Raw genomic sequence first — 26,105 nt, 5'->3', positions numbered from 1 at the left:
TGCATCCCCTGGGTCTGCCACCCCAGCCCTGGGAGGGGACGAGGGGCAGGGATGAGCCCTGTGCAGTTTGTGGAGAGATCTGAACGTGTGCCTAGGTCTGAACTTCCTTTGTGCACAGCTCCGTCCTGATTTCGGTAATGTGAAATGTATCAAATGGCTTCTTCATCCTTCAGCGCTCTGACTTGCAGGCAGTGTCCCTGTCCCCCTGTGGTCCTGCAGACTCTGGGTGGGCAGGGTGGTGGGGGACACAGCAGGTCCGGGGCACCAAGGAGCTCTGGGAGAGGTCAGGCCAGTTCTTTTTTTTGCTTTCCTTCAGTGCTGCCTCTTGGAAAAAGTTTGTGTGAAAGATCAGCAATGGGAAGGCAACTGGCTTTGGGAAAGGCTCTGAAGGATTATCTGATATTCACTGTGAGGAATGACTTCCAGTGAACATTTCTTCATGAGCTATGGAGGTTCCTTCGTTTTCCACAGACAGGGTTCAGGTGTTTCTTTTCAGCTGGTTTGACATTAGGAATGAGATGGCTGAAGCCATTTCATCATGGCTGCTCCAAGATTCCTTCTCAAAATCAGTTTGTAGGAAATTGGTTCAGAAGGGATGCATGACAGAGAGTTCTCTAAAGTCCACTTCAGCCCAGAAGTGAAACTGCAAGACAGGAACACAAAGTCCTTGGAAGGAAAAGACCCATTTAGACAGCTCTTTCTAGTAACATTATTAATAAATGTTTATTAAATTCTGCTCCTAAATTATTTATCCTTTTGGCAGGAAGAGTGCTGAGGGCAGAGACACACAGTAGAAAGCAACCAGAAAGTTCAGAAAGTTGCTGCAGGAGGAGTCTGAAAACCCTGGGAACCTTGTCTTTCCTTAATCCAAAACAAACATAATGAGAACCTGGTTAACTCTTTAGTCAACAGATTAAAGAAGAGGTGAGGACAGAGCAGGGCTAACTTTCACCACCCTTTTATTGGAGTCATATTATATGAAAGACCCAAAAGCTCTTGCTTTGCAGGGAGAACCCCTGGTAGATGTCCATGAGCAAAGGAACTGTCAAGGGGGTCCATGAACATCCCTGAGTATGAACTCTGTAGTCAGGGCAGTTCCTAAGTCCTGGAAGAGCAGGGCCTTTCACAGAGGTGCAGAAGTGATGGCAGCACAAGTCAGGTCAATGCTCTTCACACTGTAAAGGGGACAGAGGTTTACACCAATGCCTCTGCCTTGTGTTCCTCTCTTTTGATAAATTCTGTAGAGACTGGTGAAGAGTTAAAGGTGAAAACAGAGCTGGTTATCTTATATCAACAATTCCAAACTGTTGATTGGGGCTGTTCAGAGATAAATACAAATAGCTCCCAGGATTAGTCCAGAGTACTCGCTTCAGTCTGATCCTTCCTTCAGGCAGGAGAGCTCTCTGGGATTGCTGGGATTTGGCTGCTCTCCCATCATTTGCATGGAATAGGAAGGGAATGCATTCTCCTCGGGTCTCTCATGTCTCTCTGTTCAGTTGTGCTGCTGAACTCCAGGGTCATGGAGTTTTGCAGGAACAACCTGGAGATGAGGCTGGCTCGTTTGCATGCACTGCAGGCTGTCTTGCTGCTGAAATGTGTTGCTAACAGAAGGCATGTGCTCTCCAGAAGTCATGTTTTAACAGTCTGTGCTAACACTTAAGAGCAAGCAGAGTTTTACTTGCTTTCCTCTGGCTGAGTCAGGGAAATGAGAGTTGCTGTAATATCATACCATTGGTCTTGTTTTATCTCCAGCAGCACCAAATGCTTTGTAGGAAGAGGTGAAGGGTGAATTACTTGTTTTCTGTAACAAAGATGAACACAAGGATTATTTCTAAATCCTTTGGACTCTTTCTTTGTAGAGGCCTCTTGATACATTATTTCAGATCAGATACATACACTTCTGCTGGCTGTAGGCAGGAGGGAGACCTACCCCACGTGATTTCCAGTATGATGCTACTGATTATGAACATACCTTGTATCTGCCTCATTCCTTCCATTCCTGACCCCCAGTGCTTCAACAGTCTGCTGTGTTTGTCTCATGCCTTTCACTTGTGTCTCTGCTGGCAGAGTGATAGAGAAATGCTGAAACACATGCGAATGTCAGACCAGAATTTGGGGAGCTCAAACTCAATGGCAGTTGTGAGTTTTGCTTTAAAGGACTTGAAGAAATGATGTGACTTAGTGCTTTGAGGGGAGTCTGTGACTCTGGGTTATGAACACGAGATATCTTAGCCCCTAATTTCAGTGCTGCTGATGCTTTCATTTGAAAATGGGAATGCTTGAAACCTCTGAGAGCAGGCTGTGCATATGTTTACACTGTGGGGGGAACCAGCAGTGTTTTCACGGTGTTTTGGAGTACAGGGATTTATAATGACATCTTCTACTGCTCTTTGGTGCTCTTTCATCCCCACGTTTTGGGACAAGGAAGAAGCCAAGCCATGAAGCCTGGACCTTTGTCATTTGCCTATGCCTTTGTGCCTTCCTTCCTTAGTGTAAAAGTCTGATTCTGCAAAGTCAGTGAAACCCTTTGGCTCTTCAGGCCTGGAATAATATTGAGATAGTAATCCCAGAAATCGTGATCTGTGTAATGTTTTGCCATTGTCTTCATTGACAGTAAGGCGCTGTGCAAGCACCTCTTGAAGGTTCAATGTGGAGAGCAGGAGACTTTCAGATGAACATTTTTGATTTTGATTGAATTTTCTCAACCTGAATTTTCCAGTAATATTCTCTCCTCTCTCCAATCTCATTTTGTGTTTGTATTTTGTTGTTTCTTTTTTCAATCATGCAGTAGAATAATGTGTTGCACCAATTTTTTTACCATATGGCTCGTTGAGTGGTGTCCCCAGAGGAACTTTTCAACGTGTGAAAGGCTTGTGTTTGTGTGCTCCCACTCCAGCCCAGTGCTGAGCCTGCTTGGCTCCCAGTGACCCCTGAGATGGTGTTTGGGGAAGTGCTCTTGCGCAACCACATCAGCTGCTGCTCCCTGCCAGCTCCCATCCTCCCCAGAAACCTCTCTGTGCCTCAGCTGGTGGAGAACAGCAGAGAGTTTAGGAACAGCCTCTGCTGAAACTGGAAACGACTTGGTTTGAGGGAGATGTGAGTGTGGTTGTCTCCAGCAAACATTTTAGCAAACAGCCTGAGGGTTTCTTATCCACCTGTGTGAGCAGCTGGAGTTGCTTCTCTGAGATCACCCTATGACAGGGAACAGGGGCTTCTCTGGTCACTGCTTCAACCAGCAAGTGTCAGTGCCTGCTGTGGCTTTTACTGCTTTCCCAGGAGCGCTTATCCTCTCTTTGGGTTAGGGAGAGCTTTTTCAGCCTTTATTTTATAGAACCTGTATTTATAAAGGCTTTTCTTCTGCAGAGCTTTCTTTCATCTCCTAGTTTATCTATGTGCCTTGCCCAGCAGATTTCAAACAATAAATGAGAGTTTGATTTAGCACTTGTCCTCCCTGCTCCTCCTCCTCCTCCTCCCTGGGCAGCTCTACACACTTGATGTGAGTTGCCCAAGAGCTCTGAGAGGAGGGGTGTCTGAACATAGCCCAGTGGGAGTTGCACAATCCTCCATCTGCCTAAAAGCAGCGGGGGCAAGAGATTTGTTTGCTTGGTTCTTGGAGCAAAACTCTTCCTGAAGGTAAAATCTAGTTTTGGTGTTCTCTTGAGATCAAACTTCACCGCACAGAGGGGGTAACTCCATGCTGGGGCTTGTTTTTTGTGGGCAGAAAAATACTTTGTGGTAAATGGCACCAAGTCTTTGGAAAATATTTATCTCATCATGAGTGAGTGACAATTGAGTTTAGGCTGAGGTGATTTTACTGCCTAAGGCAAGGATCCACCCATTATACATTGAATCTGCAAACACAGCCTCTGAGCTATGCACCCCACAAGTGTCCCTGAGCCCTGCCCCTCAAGGTCCAGGTCATCCCTTGGATGGTCAGGAGCTGCAGTTTGAGGGCAGATCACTGCTTTTCCACTGATGATCAGACCTCTGTGAAAACCTTAATGATTTTAAAATTATATTCCCTACTGCCCTGCCCACATCTTCTCATTGCTGTCTCTCCTGACTTACTGTTTCCTCTCCAACTCTCATTGTTCCTTCTCCAGCTTGGCCACCATCACCATATCTCCATGCTGCTTTACTGCCCTGAGCTTTGCTTTGCTCAGACCCCTCCCTTCTCTCCTCCTCCCCTCCAGTCCTGTGTTTGCTGTAGGGATCATCTCCTTCCTGCTGTGTTATTGCCCCTGCACTTTCTCCCCTCATCTCCCTGGTAGCTCCTCATTTTACAGATGCTGTCTACAGTTCTGTAAACTCTTTGTGTTCCAGCTGGCAGAGACAGAGCATCTACAGTGCTTGCTGTTGTATACACAGACCATTCCTTTGCAGATGCCTCAGTTACAGCTCAGCTTCTCTGAGCTCTTCTAAACAGTGTTTATTCTGCAGGATTAGACTCTTCTCTGCTGACCATTTTGGAGACTGACCTCTGAGTTTATTTTTAATTTTCTCTTTCTCAGCTGTCTGCCCATTTTTGATCAGTTGGGAGAATTTATCTACAAACTGGTTTGATTTGGTTCCTTCCCAGTTATTTACACTTTTTGTTGTTACAGAAAGACCAAACCCAGTTTCTGTCTCTCAGTAAACTGTGGAGTCCATGGTCTGTCCAGATGTCCTGACATGTCTGTGCAGTTTTCACCACAGGTGGATGATGGTAGGACCAGTTGCCTGGTCTGCAGGGCTGGTGGAGGCTCCTTCCCCACCAGGGAGCAGGGTCCTGTTTCTCATGGAGGAATGAAGGCTCTGCAGGATTGTGCTTTGTAAAGGCTCTGCAGGATTGTGCTTTGTATACTCCTGATGCCATCAGCAGACTGACAACCCCCCCAGATGGGGAGAATTGTGTGGACAGGTTATATCAAATAGGCCCTTCTCCTTTTCTTTCACAGTGCCTTGCACACTAGGGTGCCCTCTGTCTCCCCCAAGGTGACCAACAGCTATGTCCAGGGGCCCTTGGACATTCCCCTTCTCAACAAAACCATGGGCCAGTGCCTGGAGGAGACTGTCGAGCGGTTTCCTGACCGCGAGGCCTTGGTTTTCTGCCGGGATGGAGTTCGGAGGACGTTTGCCCAGTTCAAAAAGGAGGTCAGTGCCTGGTTCACCCCTCAGGGAGTGCAGATGAGTGGTTAACAACAGCAGATGTGATGGATAAATGGAAAACCACTTCATTGCTCAGCTCAGGACTGAGGTGTGTTGTGGGTGGAGAGGGAACAGCATGTCCTCAGCACAAACTGATGGGCATATGCTGCTTTTGCCCTCCTTAGAATCTTGAGATGAAAGGGAGGAAGCAGGGTGTACAAAATGCTTGCTGAATATCCCAGAATGAACTTTCATACATTAAAATTATCGGCTCTATCTGATGGGTTATGGGCTGAGTAATGATGTTTTCCCCACTGGAGCCGACTCCACCTTCTGTATTAGTCACTCTGCTATCAGAGGTCCTGAGTGTGTGGACGTTTTTAATCCAACCACAAAGGCAATGGAGCAAAGTCAAGGACTAAGGCTCAATATTACCTGCACAGACATGTGTGGGTGTATCTATGTGTATGTGTGTGTGTGCATATTGCATACAAATATATGTTTAGCTGTTTTCAGAATTAAGGGACAGCATTTCAAGGCTGGAATGTAGTTATGATATGTGATATGATATGATCTTGGTTAGGAAGAGTTGTTTTTTTTTCCTGAAGATATTTTTAGGCTTACTCTGGTTTTGGTCACGTCCATTTACATAAACAAGATTAGCTGTGTTCACCCTGATTTTAAGAAGTGGGCTATAGTTCTGAACTAAATCAGAGAATAGCTATTCAAGTTTGTATCTCCTACAGGGTAGATTTCATAAATTTGAGAACATAACAAAACTATAAAAGCTTTCCTGAATACCTCAGAATGTTTATCCATGCATCTGCACAACTGAAACATGTTTACTATCTCACAAAGAAGGTGGTAATATAGTGGCTGGATTCAAGTTAATTAATCACAGAATCACAGAATGATTAAGATTGGAAAAGACCTCCAAGATCATTGAGTCCAACTTTTCGCTGATCACTACTGTGTTAACTAGACCAGAGCATTGAGTGTCACGTTCAGTTGTTTCTTGAACACCTCCAAGGGTGGTGACTCCATCACCTCCCTGGGAAGTCCATTCCAGTATTTAACAACCCTTTCAGTGAAGAAATTCCTCCTAATGTCCAATCTGACCTTCCCCTGGCACAGTTTTCCTCTTGTCCCGTCCCTGTTCCCTGGGAGCAGAGCCCAACCCTGCCCCAGCTCCCCTCTCCTGTCAGGGAGTTGCAGAGAGTGAGAAGGTCCCCCCTGAGCTTCCTTTTCTCCAGGCTGAGCCCCCTCAGCTCCTCAGCTGCTCCTCATGGGGCTTATGAGTATAGGAACCCCAAAATGGTCAAAATCACTCAATACAATTTTCTCCGCTTGAGCCCTTTTTGAAGTAAGTGATATCCCAAAAGGGAGGCAGATCCAACAGCATGGATGAGCCCAGCATAGGGGTAAGGCTTAGTCCTAAGTGTAGTTGATGAGGAGCCAGGCACTAAGTAGTCTTTGAGCTGGAATTAACTTGCAACAAATTGTACATAATTTTATATTTTGGTTTCCTTCCTGCTTTGTGGTATTGTTCCAGGCTTGTTATGTCTATCCTTTCAGTCAACCTGAGGAGCAGGGGTTGGTCTGTGCTCTGAGGCTCAGAAGCTGCTGTACCCACAGACCGATGAACTGTGCAGGGGAGGTACATTCTGTCCCACTTCAGTTGCAAAGAGGATGCTTTTCCCCCAGAAAGCTGTGCCTGGAGACAAATATGCCCCACTGCACCCCGTGTGTGATCCTCAGGCTCTTACCTTGTGTTTCACAGGTGGACCAGGCAGCAGCTGGGCTCCTGGCTCTTGGGCTGAAGAAGGGAGACCGGCTGGGGATGTGGGGACCCAATAAATACGAGTGGGTTCTTATGCAGTTTGCAACTGCCCAGGCAGGAATCATCCTGGTAAGGAATTTGCTGTGTCTGGGTTTTTATCTGTCTACTTGCAAAGGAAACAAAGACAAAGAAGCAATAGGAGATACTGGAGAATAAAGTTTGTTGTCTCTTCTTTCCCTGCTCTTACCTGGCATGTTGTTTATAACTGAACGCCGTATTTAAACAAGATCTGTGCAGCTCTCTGCATCTTTGTCCTCCACTCTGTAGGGACGCAGACTGCTTGGAATGGAGCAGCAAGAAACTGTTGTGAACTAACTTGCAGCAGCTGATGATAGAAGCAGATGTGCTTTTCCTTAGAGGACCACTTTTTGTAGGATGTTGCTGTCCTAACCGGTTACCAGCTCGTTAGATCCCTCCAAATGTATTGCTTAATGGAGCAAATGCTCACTTGAAAATCCAGTCCAAGCTGCATATCACCAAATACAGTTTTAATTTGATAGTATGACCTGGCATATTCACCAAAATGCACCTTATTTAAGCAGAGCACTGTTGTAAGGTCTAAACCCAGCATTCTGGTCTGATCTCTTCATCCTGGTTCAGCCCAGGTCTTCAGGAACAGGGTGAAGGAGTGTGGCTCAGTATGAACATGGGGGTGCACTCAATTCCAGTGGCCAATACTATTTCTGTGGAGAGCTGGAATGGAGAAAGTATTTTCATGATTGCCCATCAAGAATCCTGACTTGCATTTGAGTTTTGGTCTAGTTTAATGGATTGAATGTCTGCCAGTGAGACAGAAGGTCTGGTTTCTGTTTCTGAAACTCTGTCTTGACTATGTGACCTCACATAAATCTCTTTTGAGTCTGTTTTTGTGCAAACACAGAATTTAGATTTTTTTTCCTGTGGATGTGGAATCCCTGTGGTGCTGATCTCTTAGTTTTGTGTGTTGGAGGAGAGGCTTTGAGTGTGGCTTATCCCTGGGAGAAATTTTCTGTTGAAGTATGTGTTGGGGGGAGGATTTTCAAGGCAAGCATAACTCTGATCAACCTTGTTGTTTCTCCCTCTTCAGGTATCTGTGAATCCAGCCTACCAGGCCTCTGAGCTGGAGTTTGTTCTCAGGAAGGTTGGTACAGCACTCACTAATTGATTTGTTATGAAAACTCCTACAAGCATTTGAGAAAGGGGGGACATGGTACAGATGAGCTTCTGCTTGAGGCTTGGGCATAACAGGGAGACCTGGCTGGAGAGCAGGGCTTGTGGTGGCTGTGTAGAGGGGACACCACCACACAGTGACCAAGGGGATGAAGCTGCAGTTCACTGGTCGTGGTTGTTGCTGTTTCTTGTTGCTGCCACCCTGTCTGTTTGATGGACACTTCTGCATCCTTCTCATGCCCCTCTCTCCCTGCTAACAGCCATGTACTGCCAAGATTACCCCAACTCAACCATATCTGACAGCAATCATTTACTAGGGAATGAGGAAAAAGTGCAAGACTAGATGTCTCCTCTTTGCCCCTCCTGCTCAGGGCAAAAATCACCTTGAAAGTAGAACCTCAGAAAGGACCAGCCTACTTCATAGCTTGATTTCTGCTTCCCAGCATTGTCTGAAGCCTGGCTGGCCTTGGTTTTAAGCTAGTTAAAGTCCCAGGTGTTGGCACTGCTTATCATCTTTCTGCTGTCTGATCCTGGCCACCCCAACTACCCTCACACACCTGCCTGAGTTTGAGCTTGCAATGTGCAGAACACCAATCAATTGAAACTGCTCAGGCTCCTTAGCTCAATTAATGAGGAATTCAGGATATTAAACATTTGATAGCTAAAAATTAAGAATTTAATTTGTTCAGCTTTAAATCAAAGGGGAGGGGACCACTTCTGTGTGTTCCCAGGACCACTGAAGTTACTGTTTTACCTAGAAAGTGGATAATTTCTAGCAATGAAGGGAGACTTTTCTCTTTTATCAGTAACTCTGTAATTGGGTTTTGCGTCTGCAATTTGAATTCTCATTTCATTAATCCTCTCACAGCAGTCTCACTGGTGTCAGTCCCATTCTTGTGCATTGGGGTTGAACCCAGTGCTGCAGTGGAGCTCATCTCTTCAGGGTGGGTGTCCTTCTGCTTCTCTCACCCTCTGGAATGTGCAACTCAGTACTTCCCTTTTTACCCAGCAGGACCTGGCTTTTGTTTTCCTTTCCATCTCTCTATGTCAGAGTCTGTTCTGATTTCCTCCTCTCGTGTAAATCTGGAGTGTCAATGGGATAAGAGCAGAGATGTGATTCAGCTCTGCTGGGAATTGCTCCTGTCTTGCCTTCCCAGCATTTCCAGCTTTTCTATGCACCTGGGATCTCTGATGTTCCTCACCCTTCTAATGATATGTTTGTGTTTGTTAATTTGCACAACAAAATTCCTAAAGGCTTTAGGGCTTTGCCTGTTGGATCCTGTCCACCTGTGTGGTCCTATTGTTGCTCCATCAGGTTCCCTTCCTTTGGTATATACAGAAATATATGCAGAATAACCATTCCTTGCTTTCCTACTGTGTTTGCAGGGCTTTGTAAAAGCAAACTGATGACAGGTTTCATAGTCTATGTTCTTTGAAGACAGGTCTGCTGCCATTCAGGTTGAAGCCAAGTGGGAGATGCCCACCCAGAGGCGCTTACCTTGTACAGCATCAGCCCTGCATGGTCCTCTCCTCACACAGTGTCTGTTTTTCAGAGCTGGTTCAGCCAGAATTGTAGTTTGAAGGAATTAATAGTAAAAAGTTACAAAGGCTCAATACAAACTCAGTCCCCTGGGTTCTGGGCAGCCTGTTCCAAAAAATAGAGCAAATGTTTATCTTCTTTTCTGACAAAGCCCAGAGGGTACTTACAAATAATTTATTGGCATAGCCTTGGTCTCCTGATTTCCCAGACTTTGGGAAAATAATGAGGACAGCCGAGTAAATCATTTATGTAATAGTTTATTTGTCAAGAATGCATTTTTTGGAAGATGAAAGCAGTTTGCAAATCTGGGTCAAATTCAGCAAATCTCTGCTGAGAAAGAAATGAAAATTCTTGGAATAATTAAGGCGCTTTGTTTTGGGATTATGTAAATGTAAGGGTTGAATGCAAAATGTTTTAATTTTCAAAATAGTTAAAGCTTTAAAAAGATGTGGAAAATTTTTAAGAAAAGGAACACCTTATAAACAACTCCTACAATAAAATCTTGGCTTGACCTTAAAGGCAGGCTTTAGGTTTTCTTATTTTTCCAAAGTTCCTCAAAAATCCTCATTTCAGATGAAAACAAATTAATTTGTTTTAACTTTATTTATTTATTCATGTTTTGGGACTGAGTTTTTTGTTAGTGTTGAGATTCGTAATCTGAAAAATAAGTTGTTTGCCTTGGTGGTGACAACGAGGAGTGCTGATCCTGGGCAAAGAGGGAACCTCAGGCTGCAGCTCTGCTTTCTAACCCAGCAAAAATAAACCATCCCATCCTGAACCCAGCAGCAGGGAGGAGCAAAGCACCGGCTGCACACCTGGATCCAGGCTTGGAGTGCTGGGTGTGCAGTGACACCACCCTGCTCTGCTCTTGAGGGGGGTTTATGAATGCACAGATGTAAGGGCTCTGTTTGCTTTTGTTCTCACTGAACCTTCCTGTTGTTCCTGTATCATGTCCTGACCATCAACCCAATGTGACTTCTCACAAGTTTCTGTCTCCCTTCACAGGTTGGCTGTAAGGCACTGGTGTTCCCCACTGAATTCAAAAGACAGAAATACTATGATATTCTAAAGCAGTCATGTCCCGAGCTAGAAAAATCCAGTCCAGGGGCAATAAAGAGCAAAAGGTGAGTTAGGAACATCTGGTGTCTTTGCACTGACCCCACAGCTGTGTCCCGCCTTGTGTCCCCTCAGCTGCACAACACAGGCTTTGGTGGAAGAAGGACCCATACAGGGTCTCATCTGAAGAAAAGTTAGGCTGGTCTGGAGGTTTGTCCTGACTGGTGTGCACCTATCTGGGCAGTTTTCTCCTTGTTCTGTTATTGTTGATGCTATTTTTCTCTCTGCCAGGCTTCCTGACTTATCCATTGTTATCATGTTGGATTCCAAGCTGCCTGGCACCTTCCACATGGATGAAGTGATGCAGGCTGGGGACAGCAGCCATATGAAGCAGCTAAGAGCAGTGGAGCAGACCCTGTCCTGCAATGACCCCATCAACATCCAGTTCACTTCAGTAGGTGCCCTGCCAGCTCCAGGTGGTTGGATTCCTCGCTGGGGACATGGGGAAAGATGTGTGTGGTCCTGAGCATCCCATTTCCTTTGCCTTCTGCCCTCTGAGACCAAGCTTGCAGCTTCTGCTCTAGGATGGAAGAAGTGTTCTAGCATTTCCACTTACTTCTTCCATTCTTGCTGCTCAGCCCTTTGTCAGGGACTGATAGAGATAAGAGGGTATCAGATGAATTCTGTTCAGCTGAAGTTGGGTTATTTTTTGCTGTGGTTTGGGTTTCAGATTCTGTTAAGGAAGAAAAAAGTGATCTCCCAGGTCTGAGTGGAGAACAAAGTGCAAGATCACCCCAGGGTGTGCCTGGGAAATCTCTGCAGAGCACACATAGCTCATCCTCAGAAAAGGTGGCATCATTGCATAATTGTTCTGTGTCTTCCAGGGGACAACGGGAAGCCCCAAAGGAGCCACCTTGTCCCACAGGAATATTGTGAATAATGCCAATCTCATCGGTCTGAGGCTGGGGATCACAGAGCAGGTGGGTGTTGGAGGGAACACAGTTTGGGGTGGTCTCCACTGCCACAGAGAGAACATGTGTGGAGAGTGTTGGGGCTTGCTCAGAGGAAGGACAGGATGTTTTGCTGCAAATGACATTGAGGGATATTAATGCATAGCATTTTGCATTTCAATGGAGTTCATTGATGTTTCATTTTAGTTTCATATGAAGCTTTTTTTGGGGGGGGAAAGCTATCTTTTTGTGGGGGAAAAATCATGAAATTAATCACTTTTCATTTTGGTGAATACTCATTTCAAATAATTGCAAGACTCGAATGTTAGCTTTGAATTCTGTTGAATGAGGTTTTAATTTGGTTTACATGACTTCATTTAATGCCATGTTTACAGTCTCATGACTCTTATCAGGGTACAACCTCTCCATTTCTAGATTCTTTTAAAAATTTTTAAAGGCAAATATTTTCTTTTGAAGTACTGAAGTATTTATTTCTAACATATCAGCTTTGATCCAGAAAATGGATGAGTTGTTTCAATCAGTCTTCAGAGCCTTTGGTGTTTTTAAAAAAGCAAAATAAAATTATTAGCATGTGCCAAGTCCTGAATATTTCATGCCTGTCACAGCACACCCACTCTTCTCTTTTGGTGTGCAATGTGTAAGCAATACCAGATTAAAGAGCCCAGAAAAAAAAAAGACATTGCAAAATTACAGAATGAAATTTTGACATTAGGAACTTCCCAAAATGATTTTTATTGCTGGAGGTGTCAGAGTCATGTTTCCACCTAACAGGAACAGAGCTGAATGTCAGACCTCCAGCAAGTGGATCAGGAAAAATGTCTCTGCTCAGATCTTTGCTCTTCATCAGTGAGGTGGGCTGGACACGGACTGGGAGGTCTCCTCTCCTCACTATTGTCTTTGGTTGATGCCAGGACCATCGCTTTGGCCTCCCTGCACCCCTCTATCACTGCCTGGCATCGGTGGGAGGCTGCATGGTCATGGCCCTGCACGGGTCCTGCTGCATCTTCTCATCGCCCAGCTTCGAGGGGAAGGCTGCGCTGGAGGCCGTGTCTCGAGAGAGGTGAGAGCTCTTTTGTGTCTTGTTACAGAGCAGTTCATGGCCTCATGGCTGTGCTACTTCCCTCACCTCACCTGCCAGGCCGTTGCTCACACCCCTCCTCCCAATGATGGGTGGGTTGGGGTTGCTGGTGCATGTGCTTGCACAGGCACTTCAGGAGCTGAAATCTGCCTTTTCAGCTGTGCTTGGGAGTGTGACACACTTCTCCCATAATTAAAGGATCCTTCAGGTCACCACAGGGCTTTGGCTGGAAAGCATAGTGGTGTCTTGGTTTGCTGTGGCTGGTGTGTTTTCACATCTAAACACCTGCCCTTCCTCTTTAAGTCCAGCTCTGCTGCTCAGATTGTTGTGTTTCTAGATTGTTTCTCAAGTATAACTTGTGAAACAGAAGAGCTGTTGCTATGTCTGCATCACACATGCATACATGTCTATATCTATATATTTTTAGACATTTCTCTGTGTGCTGATGGATAGCACATCTGCTGTGCCTGCCTCCATGCTGCTGCTCTGCAGCCCTGTGTGGGGTGGGGTGGGGTGGGGTGGGGTGGGGTGGGATGGGATGGATGCTGTTCTGGGATGCTGAGCTGTGGCTGCCCCAGTTCTGGCTCTGCAGCTTTGCCTTTTTTTCCTTCTCTTCCTCAAGATGCTCCTATCTCCTCGGCACCCCAACCATGTTCATAGATATGCTCTCCCAGCCAGACTTTGGCTCCTACGACCTGTCATCACTCCGGGGAGGTAAGTCTCAGCACCCAAATGGAAAAATCCTGGGAAACAGGATATTCCCAGTTCCCTGCTGGGAGGCTGTGTTAAGTTTTGTAAGCAAATGCTCTTCTGGTGGGAAGAGTTTAGTTTTGAGCTTTGCGTTTTCCCTGTTAATTTGATGCTACATTTCCATTCCTTGGGGAATCCTTCAATCATTATGTATTTTAGGACTCTCATTTTAAGGCAGTCTAGGGAAGTCTGTTTCAGCTGCAAGAGGAGGTACCAGGAATAGCCCGATTCTCCTCAACTCTCATCTCACCAGCCACCACAGTGTGGCAGCAGATGCTTTCTGTGCTTCAGGCTGCTGTAGTCGCTAAAGCAGAGCCACGGTGGGATTTGTCTCTCCGACCTAAAGTTTCCTGCCTGTTTCTGAAGTCGTTGATCCAAGTACTGAAGAGTTTGTGATAGCCTGTATCTTCCTCTCTTGTTGCAGCCAACTGGGGAGGACACCAGCACAGAGAGACAATGGTGCTGGAGCATAAGGAAATATTTAAGCAGGTTACCTAATAATCTCTGCTATGTGACAAATGGTCCTGTCTCACCCTGTTCCCCAGAAAAGCCCATATATTACTCTGCTCTTTTGCTCTGTCATCTTAGTATGGAACAGGTGGCAGTGGGATCTGCCCTCTCCCAAAAGGACTGCTCTGTGCAAGGCAGGAGGAAAGGTTTTTAGAGTTTATGGTGAGGATTGATGGGAGTGTTTGTCCTCCTAAAAATCTGCACCTCTTTCTGCTCTGAATCTTTCCTTTTTTGGGAACTGCAGCTTGGACTAAGTTTGTACTGTAAAGTTTGCCTTCCTAGCAAGTGAACTATGCCAGGCTTTAATTCATTCAGGGAAACTGGCTTTGCTGCAGCCTTTGCTTCTAGAATAACTTGTATCCATAAAAATAGAAAGTATTTTGACATGAGCCAGGTATTCCAAAGATCTTACCAGCTTTGAAATCTGGGAGTGCAGAACAATTTGAGGGAATGCTTCTGGGAATAAATAGATGGTTTTCAACATATTTTCCTCTTTCTTCCAGGAGTCATTGCAGGTTCTCCTGTTCCCCCGGAGATCATGAAGACGATTATGACAAAGATGCACATGCCAGAGCTCCTGGTGAGTCACGGTCACTGTGACAGGGGGGGTTTGTTTTGATGAGACCCCAAGTTTGGTTATCTGTGGGCCACAGTTGTATCTGGTGGTGCCAAAGCTGCTGGGATCAGTGTGATGGGGCCCTGGGTGTGAGACGAGGTTGAGGAGAGAAGATGCAGAGGAGCTGGGAGCAGACGAGGGGGTTCTGAGTCTTTGCTTTTGGGGGTCTGAGGAGAAAGCTTTATAAGAGGAGGAGACATTGCATTAAGTGCCATAAACTGAAATTCTGCCAGAGCATTTCCAAACCTTTATAAACTTTCTGTTGTACCGGCTGCAAGGATGATGATGGTGATGATGATGATGGAAGAGGCTGGTTTGTATTGGTGTGGATGGGTGCATGTGCTCCTCTTGCTGAGGAGCTGTCAAGTTTGTTTCACTATCCTGGGTTGAAAGTGAATGAAAAACCCTGTTGCATGTTTTCTGTTGTGCTTGAAGTGGATTGTGGGAATGGTGCCATCCACATATACAGCATCAGGTGTTGCCAAAAGGGCAGCACATGTTGACCCACGTGTTCTGCTGCTCCACTGCATGTCCCGACATCCTGGGCCTGTGCGAGAGCATCAGCATGTCCTGCATGTGGAGGGGAACAGGCCAGCAGTGAGGGGGTCAGTGTCACTCCAGGTGACAGGCAGGTCCTGCCATCTGCATGTGAATGCCTGAGCCACTAACGGGGGTTTTTTTGTTTTACTCTGAAGGAAGTTAATTCAGTGCCACAGTGCTTCTGAAGTCTGAGGAAGCAGGTTATTGTGATGGACAAACACGTGGGACTGGGAGTCAGATTAGGCATGTTGTTGTTGGCAGACCCCAGCTGTACCAGGGTTTTATAGGGACAACTGTGTGCCCTGCTATGGACCAGGGGAATCCAGGGCATCTGTTCTGGAGCCGCCTCAAAGGCAGCCAGGGTTTTTTCCTGGATATGATGCTCTTAGTGCTGAGCTGATAACACATGGGGCAACCCTGGTGCTGTTGCTTGAACTCTGCCAGGTGACAGCTACCTATTTTTATAATAGGCTTGAGCTTGGCCTCACAAAATATTTTCAGGCATTACTGCAAATGCCCAGGCCTCATTAGGTGTCACATGTTTCTGTTTTGTAGAGAGAGAAATAATAAACCCCTCCCAAACAGTTGTTCTGCCCATGGGATAAAGAGGATTAAGTCTATATTTGTGCCACTGGTCTCATGTTACTCCTGATCCCTCCAGCCCTCAGACAGACACAGAGAGACTTGTTGAATTCATCTTTGCAGCAAGAGCTTTATACAGAAGATGTACATAAGAAAATATACAATTTGATTTCTATATAGGAGACAGAGGAGTTTTCACCCTCTTAAAGGTCATTTACACTCAGTTACAGAGGAATAAATATACATATATTTATATAACTCTTTAGGATTAAAAAACATTGTTAAATTGCAACTGTGGTGTTGTAACAACCGTGAGAATGAACCACAGTCATCCTGGTGTCCTGCTAGATCCTCTGGAGCATGGGCAGGGAGGAGAGGAGTGGTGCCCGAGCCAACTGCACAGTGCCCACCTTCCCCTCGTGGATTTACATCTTGGTAGACCCCACAGACTGGAAGGGGATCCAATCTTCAGATGACTCCAGTTTTGAGGATTCCCAGTACTGCTTCCCTTAATGGATTTCTGGCCAACTTAGGGAGATTTTTTGCCTTTTGATGTGAAAGCTCAGCCTCAGGGCCACTGGTTCTTGGTTGCTGCTTCACTGTCCCCTCAGCCCTGGCCTGCAGGGATCCCCTCTGTGGGAAGGCAGAGGAGTCTCTTTGCATGGGTGGAGACCAATTTTCCTGATCAAGCAGCTCTTGGAGGGATGCTCCTGCCTTCCCACTTGCTTCCACTCTGCTGGAATGGGAGAGACAGCAACCAACTGGTTGATGAGGGACGTGGGTTATGTTTCCTCTGGAAGAGATGACTGTGTTTTACAGGCAGGATCTAGGTTAGCTTGTCTTAGTATGGTCATGCATAGTTGAGGTTTTAAAAATGCCTCTTTTAAAATACATAGATGTCGGAAAAGATTGAAAAGGTGGATTCCATCCTGTGATCAGCAGAGAAGCGAGGAGTCGGAGGAGGCTGGAGGTGTTTGGATATATCAGAAATGTTTCCTGACAGGTAGGAGAAGCTTAAGGAAGGACTCGGAAGTCAGTAGTTTTCTGATGGTTGAAGTGACCGGTCACCAGGACTGGCCAGACCGGAGCCTGCTAGGGTGAAAAAACAGAGAAGGCCACATCTTTAAGAGACTTTTCAAGCAGAGCAATAAACTTGTAGCATTTGTCTGTTTATTTCTAAATCAGTGAATGAAGCCCATACTTGAAAGTGAAGAGTTGGAAGCCAAGAAGCCACTACAAGTTCCCACAGCAGAGGAAATGGGTTACTCCTGTCTCTGAGCTCTTGTGCCCACTCACTGTGTGATTACTGAATATCTTAACCAAAGTGTTGATGATCAAGGAGCACTTTCTTGATAAAGGAAGGAAACCCAGAGTGAAGTTTTCAAGAATAGTGAATTATTTTGGTGCCCCAGTTCTGAAATCCTGTGCAGGTAGAGTTCTAGAAACTGGCAAGCAGCTTTTCATCTCAGGTTGGTCAGTGACCCAAGTCACTGGTCATCCCTGAAATACAGACCCCCTTGCAGCTGACAGAAACCTGCTTGGTTCTCATGAGGTGCACAGTGAAGTTAGAGGTGCTTGATATTGCTTAAAACTTTTATTTCACTAACACTTGTAAACCTGTTTGAGGGAGCTGGATGGAAGATGCTACAGAAAAAAAACAGGTATTATTGTTTTCTATTGTTTCATGGTTTTCTTACTCTCATCATGAAGGAGGGAACTGGAATTGAGCTCAGACAGGGAGAGAAGAAGGTTAAGAAGGGTCGGACCTGTAAATAAAAAATATTTAAGTATTTTGGTTTAGAAAACTGAAGTTTTTCCGTCCTTAGAGCGGATCTTTACCCACCCTATATGGAATGACTGGTATTTCCACCTCTAATCCCTAAATCCTCTGGCCCTACAAGAGAAATAACCACTTTAGAAAGGCACAGAGCAGCTGGCATAATCCCTGCCATTTTGGTCACAAATTTCCTTTCTCCATCCTGTTATGCATACCCTTAGTGAACTGGGAACCAAATGGCCATAGCTGGGCTTAGGGCTTCTGCCTTGTCCTTTCTATTCTGAAAGTGATGACCTCTGTTCATACAATGCAGTGCAGAGTCACTGCAGTTTCCTTAACAAATGAACAAAGGTACCTTTCCCAAGGGCTTACAAACTTGCAGGCTCATTCAAAGCCTTCTGGAATCCATACAAGCTTCAGATCTATTTCCTGGGATGGGAAAAATTAAAATACTTGGGATGGAGTGATGACAGTTGTGGCTTTTTTGCTCCTCTGTGGGCTGAATTTAATACTCTGGGTAGTTTCCAGCTGTGGAAGGTGTTTGTGGGATCGGTGTTTGGGTTGGTGGCTGTCAGCAAGCTCATTGCTGGAGGGAAAGGCAGCCCTGTGTCTGACTCACCTTCTGGCCCAGGACACCTTACCCAAGGAATATTTGCTGTCTTGAACCTCTCTCTTCTGGAACATTCATTTGAAGGCATCAGCCCTTGTTTTTAAATACCTGACTGTCTTGGATAAGAATTGCATTTGCTGAAGGGAAAGTGCTGGATCAAGAACTGCTCCTTATGGAAGGTATCCATTTTCTTATGGGCTGAGCAGCCTGGGGCCACAGTTCCCAGCAATGTCCTGCCCTGAATTTCACACCAAACCTGGAGGACCTTCACTAGGGCAAAGGGCTGAGCATCTCCAGTTGGTTAGAGAAGTAAACCCTGTGTGATCCCAGTTCAGGGTTAGGGTAGGCTAAGTCCACCTTTGTTTCAGTATACCATGTTTATCCCTGTTGCCCGACAATTACATCTTAACTTGATATGGGGCTTCTTTGCATAGTACATGGTGCATACCACCATGGTTCCTGAGGCAGGAGTGAGGTCTAAACTCTGTCACAGTATAGAGATTATTTTGTTTTCCTGCAGTGCAGTAATTACTGTAAAACAAGATTGAATTTTTCACATGTTGCAATAGGAGCTCTGAAGATTTCACAGAATCACAGATAACAGGTTTGGGCTGCCAAAGTTGATTAATCACAGAATCCCAGACTATTTGGAGTTGGAAGGGACCCACAAGGATTATCTAGTCCAACTCTTAAGTCAATAGCCAACATAGGGGATTTCAAAGCTGTGTATATTTTGAGTCCTCGTGTCTCCATTTTATATTGTTTACATGCTTTGCCCTTTCCACCCCAGACCTGTCTTTATCCCCATGTTTGTTTTACAGAGTTGACTCCATCCCTGCTGCTCTCGGCAGGTTCTCTGCCCTCGGAGCTCATGAAGCTCAGCATTGCCAGGAGATGGAGACATGGATGAGCTGCTGAGAACCATAACCTGGTGTCATTTAAGTCAGAGACAGAAGTCCTGCCACCTTTGGTGGCATCGGGGTTTGCTGTAGGTGTGACTAAAAGAGAAATACCTTAAAAGGGAACCATCTTGCCTGTCTAATGGCGGCTTCCCTTCCTGGACCTCTTGGTGGGCAGCTTGCAGGTGCGGAGGGCGGGGGTGTCTCTGATGGACTGTCCGCGGTACTGCGCCGGCGAGGAGCAGGTGTCCTCGGTGCGGGTGCGGTTCCCCTTCAGCCACCTGGGACACAGGCAGGGAGAAAACCAGGAGCTTGAAAGAGGCACAAACCATGGATATCAAAGGGCAATGTAAGGATAGAATACCTTTGCCAGAGGATTTTGCTATGAGAGGAGATAGAGTTATTCACTCAAGGAAGCTTTCCTGCCCAGAAGAAACATCTTTCCCAAAGATGGTTTTAGATGTTTTCTCCTCCTGCATTCCAGAGAAACATTTTCTGGTATGAGGAAAGAGATAAGAACTCACAGACATGCTATGGGCCTCTGTGGTGAGGAGGGCCAGGGGGGCCAGTGGTGATAAAGCCCTGAGAAGAACGGAGGGTGTGTCTTTCTCAGGCCTGGTGTGTGGAGTGCCATTAGCATTAATCTTTATTTTAAGTCTAGTGTTCTCGACTTCAGAAATAAATTTCCCTACAATCCTTCTACTGCATTTTGGGAGTACCTGAATGTTATGTTACTTCACAGCCAGGCTGGGGAGAGGGCTGCCGAGCGTGAGAGCAGCCTCCTCTTGCCTGGCAAAGCTCAGGGAGGACCCCCAAGGAGACCCCAGGGAGGGACGGGGCACGCGCTGCCGTACTTGCGCAGATGTGCCAGCTGGCAGTTGCAGTGCCAGGCATTCCTGGAGAGAGTCAGCGTCTCCATTTTGTCGAAGGGGAAGTTCCGGGGCAGCTGGGTGAGCCGGTTGTTCTCCAGGTGGGCAGTCTTCAGCACGGTCACACCAGAGAATGCATTGTCTGCAAACTAAAACACAAAGGTTTTCTGGTGAAGAACACGCAGATGGGGACTTCAAACCTGAGTGCCTCTGTTCCGGACTTTTAGTGGCATGAACATAAGGCATTGGAACATGTTGAAACTGTGAATGCCCCATCACTGGAAGTGTTCAAGGCCAGGTTGGACAGGGTTTGGAGCAACCTGGTCTAGTGGAAGGTGTCGCTGCCCATGGCAGGGAGGTGGAACAAGATGAGCTTTAAGGTCCCTTCCAAGCCAAACCATTCTGTGATTCTATGAAGCATGGAGAGAGCAAGAGAAGGAGCTGTGAATAGGGTCCTGGCTTGTTGAAAGCTCTGTACACCTAAGAGAGGCAACAGGCTGGTGGGCTCAAGGGGGATGGAGTCTCCTACAGAGAGCTATGCCCGAAATCCATGTGGGATTGTCTGTGCAGCCACATCACTAAATACCGTGAAGTCTGGCAGCTCTCTTTATTTTTGAGCCATACTTCTACATGCTAAATCAAGATATTTTCTGGATGAATTCCTTTCCAAGGCTGGAAGTCCTCCCAATGCCTGTTGCCTTGCCTGTCCTGGAGCGACTGAGGGAGGGAGTGTTTGTGGCGTCTGAAGGGGCTGTAGACTTTGGCAGTGCCCGGGGGCTCTGAGTGGAAAGTTACACTTGGCATCTGAGCAGTGTAGAAGTACAGGCATGTTTCCAGAACCTCAGTCTCCTCCATTTTTTCTCATTTCCAGTTGTTTTCTTGCAGTGGCTGCTACAAGATTTGTCTTTTTGATTAATGGGGACGCTTTAAGGTAGAGCCTCCCTTTTAAAAGCTGCCAAAAAGCAGAGGGAGGCTGTAGACCTAGCTCTGAAGCCCTGTCCTCTCTTTTCTAAAGGCCTCTTCTCTGGCATTTTTCAGCCCATGGTTACTCAGATTGGAAAATTATTGTCAACACAAACTTCGTTGGAGGTGATGGATTGGAGAGGGAGTCAAGCACAAAGCTCCTCTTGGCTATGACAAAACATTTCTCTCCCTTCTCAAAGCCAGGGGGAAAGCTTTCTCTGAAGGCTGGAGAGGAGACTCAGTAAGTCTACCCAAAGCCCTCCAAGGGTTTTGGGGAATCCGTAGATCTGTGCTCCCATTTCTGGCTAGAAGTTTGCCATTCAGATGGACCATCAGAGTGTGTTCATGCTGAAAATCTTGACAGAGGAAATGCACTATTTTAAGCTGTGAACTTTTGTCATCTTCCAAATTAAGCAATGCTGGATAGGATTAGAGATTAGACTCCCAGATCCCTGTAGCTGTTGGACAGTCAGTGGTGCAGTCCAAAACTGAGCTGACCTTGGGAGGTTTCACTGTGCTGATAGTGAAGCTGCTCAGAGGGATGCTGGCACACTGTGCAGCAGGGCGGTAGATTTGGACAGTGGTGTTACTGTCTCAGCTGCTCATTCCTCTCCCAGCCCCATGAGAAGAGTTTGCATCTGCTGCTAACAGCTGCCTCGCTGCCTGCCAGAGCGTGTCTTTGTGAAGAAATGGCTGATTTTCCTCTTATTTACACAGAGTATCGCTGCTGTTAATTTATTTTACACTAAATACACAAAGATGGGTGTGTGTAAGCTTTCAGGACCCACATTGCCTGGTCTCCTGTTGAGGTACACGGTGGGGTCCTGGCCTGTGTGATGCAGCCCTGTGGGGGACTGGGGTGGGTCCGTGATGTGCTGGTGGGGAAGGGCAGATTTGTGCTGGAGCCTCAGGGCTCTGCTTTTTGCTCAAGCGCCATTTAGTCTGGGATAGAATTGTGTGGAAGGGCTTTACACTTGATCAGCTCAACAATCTTGCAGCCACGCAGGGAACAGCTGAGGACAGTATGTTTGTGAAGGAGAGAGAGCTGCAGTCAAGCACCAGCAGCACTCTGAGTATTTGGTGATGATTTCCTAGATCTCTTCTGTGATTAGATGTCTCTTAGCAGTGCAAAATTCATGTGTGGGCTATTTGGGTGTGAGGCCTTTGGGGATTTAAAGAGAAAATGCTGTACTGGGAGCTTTGTTTTTGCAAGCCCTCAAGCTGCAGAAGCCACTCCTGTTAGTGCTGATACTGTAAACTGATGTCCTGTTGGACTCTTGGGGAGGAAAGGAGCTACTGGCTGCAGAAGAGTTTTTAAAGATCTTGTCCACAGGTGATCTCTGTAAAAAACAAAGTCTTTTTCTTTCTAAAACTTTTAACCTTTGCTCTTTGACCAGTCCAAGGACACTTAATTACCAGGAGCATTCCAGTATCATGGGTTAGTCTAATTTCTTTAACGTGTAACTTGAGACTCTGATGTCTCTACAATTGGTACAGCATTTAAGCCAAAAAATTTGATTGAAAGTGCTTTAGAACTGAGTCTACAAATTGCTGTGACAGCACATCTAAGGTCTTGCCTAGTGAGGTCAGTAGATTGTTTTTGAGTGTTGAGTTTTCTCAGTCCCATTCTGGAAAGGTCAATGCTGAGAGTGAACAAGGGCTTAAATACGGACTGAGTACTACCAGCTGCTTAGGTAGTGTTGTCTCCAGCCGGGCAAGATATAATTCCAGTTTTGCAGCTTTTGGGGATGTTATATTGCCTTGGAAACTGGGTGTGCTGCACTCCTGGTACCTTTCATGTTATCTGTTCATCTTGGTGAGACCCCAAGTTGTTCTTTGTTGCTACAAAATTCTCTTTTTCATCACATCTGCCTGCATGTGGTGGGTGTTGCTTTGCTGTGAAGCCCCAGGCTGTCTGGATGCTCTTTGTCTTTGGGCTTCCTGGCAAAGCATCATCCCAGGGAGAACTATTCCTTCTCCGCCCTGCCTTTCCAACTGTGGGGGATTCACCTGGGACATCAAGCTGCATCAGGGTGCTGCTGCTCTTGCACTGTGCTGGGTTCTGTTCCTGCACTGCCTGGAGGTCCTACTGCAAGTTCCATGTGATGCTCCTGCCTATGGATCCAGCGTTCTCACATAAAAAGAAGGGGTTGTTTTGCCATTCGAGATACCTGAATATGCCTCCTCCTCTCCAGTGGGAACAGGGCCCCTTTGTAAGATGCTGCGAGAGTTCCTTCTGAGAGAGCATCAATAAACAAACCTTTCTTTATAACGTGTCATGTTTGGGAGGCAGCAGGGAGGTGAAGGTGAAGGTCGCTACATCTACCTGCCTGCAAGGCATGGATCAGAATCCTGTGGCTATTCATGGCCCATCTGAGGAGTCTCCCACTCTGCAAGGTGGCAGTGCCTCCAGTCCCTCCAGTACAAGGCACCTCTCATCTGACACCTTGTTTCTGGGAGGATGGAAGGTTGCTCATTGTCCTGGAGCACCCCAAATACCTTTCTCAATGTCTTGTGTCACCTCCAGCTTGGGAGGGAATGCACTGCCTTTCCAAGGGGTTTAATCAGATCTCCATAATTTGCTTTTGCATAAAATAACTCAATAGAAGGGTGGAGTTCTCTCTCATCCCTTGCTTGAGCCATGTCAGGGTGTTGTCAGCTGGCCAGTGCCTTGCTGCCTGCACAGCCTGTAGACCTGCATTTCCCTCTCCTCTGCAAAGGAGGGACAGCAAATCAAAGATTTTGCAAAAGGGAGGTAAACCAAGCCCTGTGTTTCTCATCTGGAGCAAATGGAAAGAGAAAGGACTCACCTTCTTCAGTTTCATGTTGTCCAGGTTGAGTGTCTGCAGGTATCGCCCAAAGGACTGGAAGGCGTTGTCAGGGATGACCTCAATTGGGTTATGAGAAAGTTTCAGTTCCTCCAGCACTCTCAGCTTACTCATGGCATTCACAGGGTAGCTGCTCAGCTGGTTCTTGTCCAGGTGGAGGACAGCGAGGTTTTCTACATCCTCCATGGCCCCAGGTAGGAGACTGGTGAGAGAGTTGTCAGAGAGGAAGAGCCAGCGCAGATCTTTAGCCCCGTTGAAGACCCCTGGTTTCAGCTCCCGGATTTTATTGCTGCCTAAGTGCAGGATGAAGAGGTTGACAAGAGGGGAGAGAAGCCCTTTGGGTAGGTCTGGGATCTTGTTCTTGTCCAGGTACAGGTAGGTGAGATCAGAGAGGTCATCGAAGGCTCCTGGCTTTATGACACTGATCTGGTTGTCGGTGAGATAGAGGTAGACCAGGCTCTTGAGCCCTCGGAAGGCTCCAGTTGAGATCTCCTTGATCCGTGAGCTCTGCAGGTGCAGGGACACCAGCTTTTTCATGTCACGGAAGCCATTGGTCGGCAGGACAGGGAAGTTGTTCTTCTGCAGGTTGAGAAGACGTGTTTGCTCAGGCACTTTGGGGATCTTCTTCAGCCCCGCGTTGTCACAGATGACGTGCTGCAAGTCTCCCCCATGGCAGTGACAGCTCGGGGGACATGCCTGCACAGTGGGGGCAAGACATGCCAGTAGGCTGAGGACACCAAGGAAGAAGTCTGACCCATTCATGGTCAGATCTGGAATTAAGTGTGGTGGGAAGAGAAGCAGAAGGAGGAGGGAGATGGGTGGGAGAGAGAGAGAGTAACTGGGTTTGCAGCATACTGAACACAGCCCTATTTATAATGTTATTAAAAAGCAAAATCCCTTCCCACAAACCACAGGCAGCAGCCAGTTGGAAGCAACTGGCTTTGGGAACTTACTGTGAGCTTAACCCCTTGGCACCAGGCAGAGGAGTGTCCATGGCCCTGCCTGGCCCTGCTGCTGAGCAATGTACAGAGGTAATTTTCCTCTCTGGGGGAAAATGGAAGGCAAATAGTCAGGAAGAACCAGTGAAGACCTGCTCCATGGGGAACCTCCCTGGTCCCTGCTGAGCCAAGAGGGGTCCAGTTTCATCAGTGAGGGGAAAACAACCTGTTTTGGTTAAACAGCATAGCAGGGAGCACTGCTGTGCTCCACAGCCACCCTGTGCTGAAACTTTCAGGAGGTTTTTGGTGGGGGGGTCTTGTCTCAAAGATTCATAAGGAGTTTGACAGGGATGGGAGAAGGTGGGAGTGATATGGGGTCATGCCAAAGGCCAACAGTGCTGCAGTTGCTCTTGTAATGCAAAATTTTGGTTGAAGTCTTCCAGATCTAGACTGCACTGAGGAGTTGGCCAAAATAGGGAAGACAGAGACAGCCTTAATTTCTGCTGTTTCTTATGAGCAGTCAAGCATGACACAACCATGATCATGGTCAGGACACCCGTGTGAGTGGCTAATGCCTTCCAACAAGGGATGGGGCAGCAGAGAAGCTTGCAGGTACACAGTGGGACATGGGCTGGTGGGTATGAAATGCCAGGCAGTGGTGTCCTGTTATGTGCCTGCTTCAGATGAGGTGGGTGGCAATGCCTGTGGCTCTCAAGACAACAGCTGTGGACAAGGAAAGGTGTGGGCATTGGTAAAGGGATGGAGAGGTAGCAGAGCAAAGAAATCACTGCTGGAGCTGGAACTGGGATCTGCCTTGACTCCTGTCTTGGGGTAGCAGTGGCAAAGATGAATCAACAACAGAGGGGATGTTCCCTGCTCTCCCAACAGAGAAGGCTAAAGCAAAGCAGTTAAAAGTCCCAGCGCCTGCTTCTGTGAGTGTGAAGAGAGACATCCAGGGGCTGTGGGGTGGGGTTTGGAACTAGAACATTTTGAACTGATTTCCAGCCAGTTCCTGGCTGCAGCAGGGAGCTGAGAGCCGAGCACATAACTGTGAGCTTGTTGAGATTTCTGCTCCTGAGGCTGGCTGCAGAGCCCCAGCGGAGCCTGTGCAGAGGCGAGACGGGCTCAAGAAAAGGAGGAAATCCAAGGGCTGACTTAGGACACAGACTGGCTTATTCACCAAGATTTCTGGGTTTTTCCATTGTTGCAGTGAGGAATTAGCCAGCACCGCCGAGCATGCTCCGGACTGTGTTATGCAAACTGCCTGGCAGCCCTGCTCTGGTCAGCAGCTGTCAATCTGAGCTGTGTTTTCATTGCAGGACTAATTTGGGGGAGAAAATGGACTTCTGAGGTGTTCATGTGGTTCTGGTGAGCCTGTGGTACACATGGCATTGGCTGAATGATGATGCAATGTGGGACCTTGGTGCAAACCAGGCCATGTCAGACTTCCAGTGTTTGTCAG

The 26,105-nt window shown here is 46.8% G+C and overlaps 2 protein-coding genes across 5 annotated transcripts in view; one reads left to right on the top strand and one right to left on the bottom strand.

Moving 5' to 3' along the window:
• Positions 1–26,105, top strand: part of ACSF2 (acyl-CoA synthetase family member 2) — a 36,880-nt gene that overhangs the window by 523 nt on the left and 10,252 nt on the right. Inside the window, exons 2-10 of the mRNA XM_071573666.1 lie at positions 4,938–5,133; positions 6,908–7,036; positions 8,034–8,087; positions 10,662–10,780; positions 11,004–11,166; positions 11,597–11,692; positions 12,595–12,743; positions 13,384–13,475; positions 14,525–14,601. Coding sequence (XP_071429767.1) covers positions 4,938–5,133; positions 6,908–7,036; positions 8,034–8,087; positions 10,662–10,780; positions 11,004–11,166; positions 11,597–11,692; positions 12,595–12,743; positions 13,384–13,475; positions 14,525–14,601 — 1,075 coding nt within the window. The remainder of the gene's footprint in view (positions 1–4,937; positions 5,134–6,907; positions 7,037–8,033; positions 8,088–10,661; positions 10,781–11,003; positions 11,167–11,596; positions 11,693–12,594; positions 12,744–13,383; positions 13,476–14,524; positions 14,602–26,105) is intronic.
• On the bottom strand, positions 15,870–24,542 carry CHAD (chondroadherin). 4 transcript variants are annotated; one of them, XM_071573667.1, is made up of 4 exons: positions 23,688–24,542; positions 19,900–20,063; positions 19,160–19,326; positions 15,870–16,851 (listed from the first exon to the last, which is right to left on the bottom strand). In XM_071573667.1, the coding sequence occupies exons 1-3, from the start codon at positions 24,465–24,467 to the stop codon at positions 19,185–19,187; spliced, it is 1,086 nt and encodes a 361-aa protein (XP_071429768.1). In that variant the 5' UTR covers positions 24,468–24,542; the 3' UTR covers positions 15,870–16,851; positions 19,160–19,184. The 4 variants fall into 4 exon arrangements, with proteins under 4 accessions (XP_071429768.1, XP_071429769.1, XP_071429771.1 ...); XM_071573668.1 differs by having other exon boundaries at positions 15,870–16,848; XM_071573670.1 differs by having other exon boundaries at positions 19,181–19,326.

This window comes from Pithys albifrons, chromosome 19 (assembly GCF_047495875.1).
Source record: "Pithys albifrons albifrons isolate INPA30051 chromosome 19, PitAlb_v1, whole genome shotgun sequence".
Lineage (NCBI taxonomy): Eukaryota > Metazoa > Chordata > Aves > Passeriformes > Thamnophilidae > Pithys > Pithys albifrons.
The sequence above is the reverse complement of the archived record's forward strand: the minus strand, read 5'-3'. Positions and strand labels throughout refer to the sequence as shown.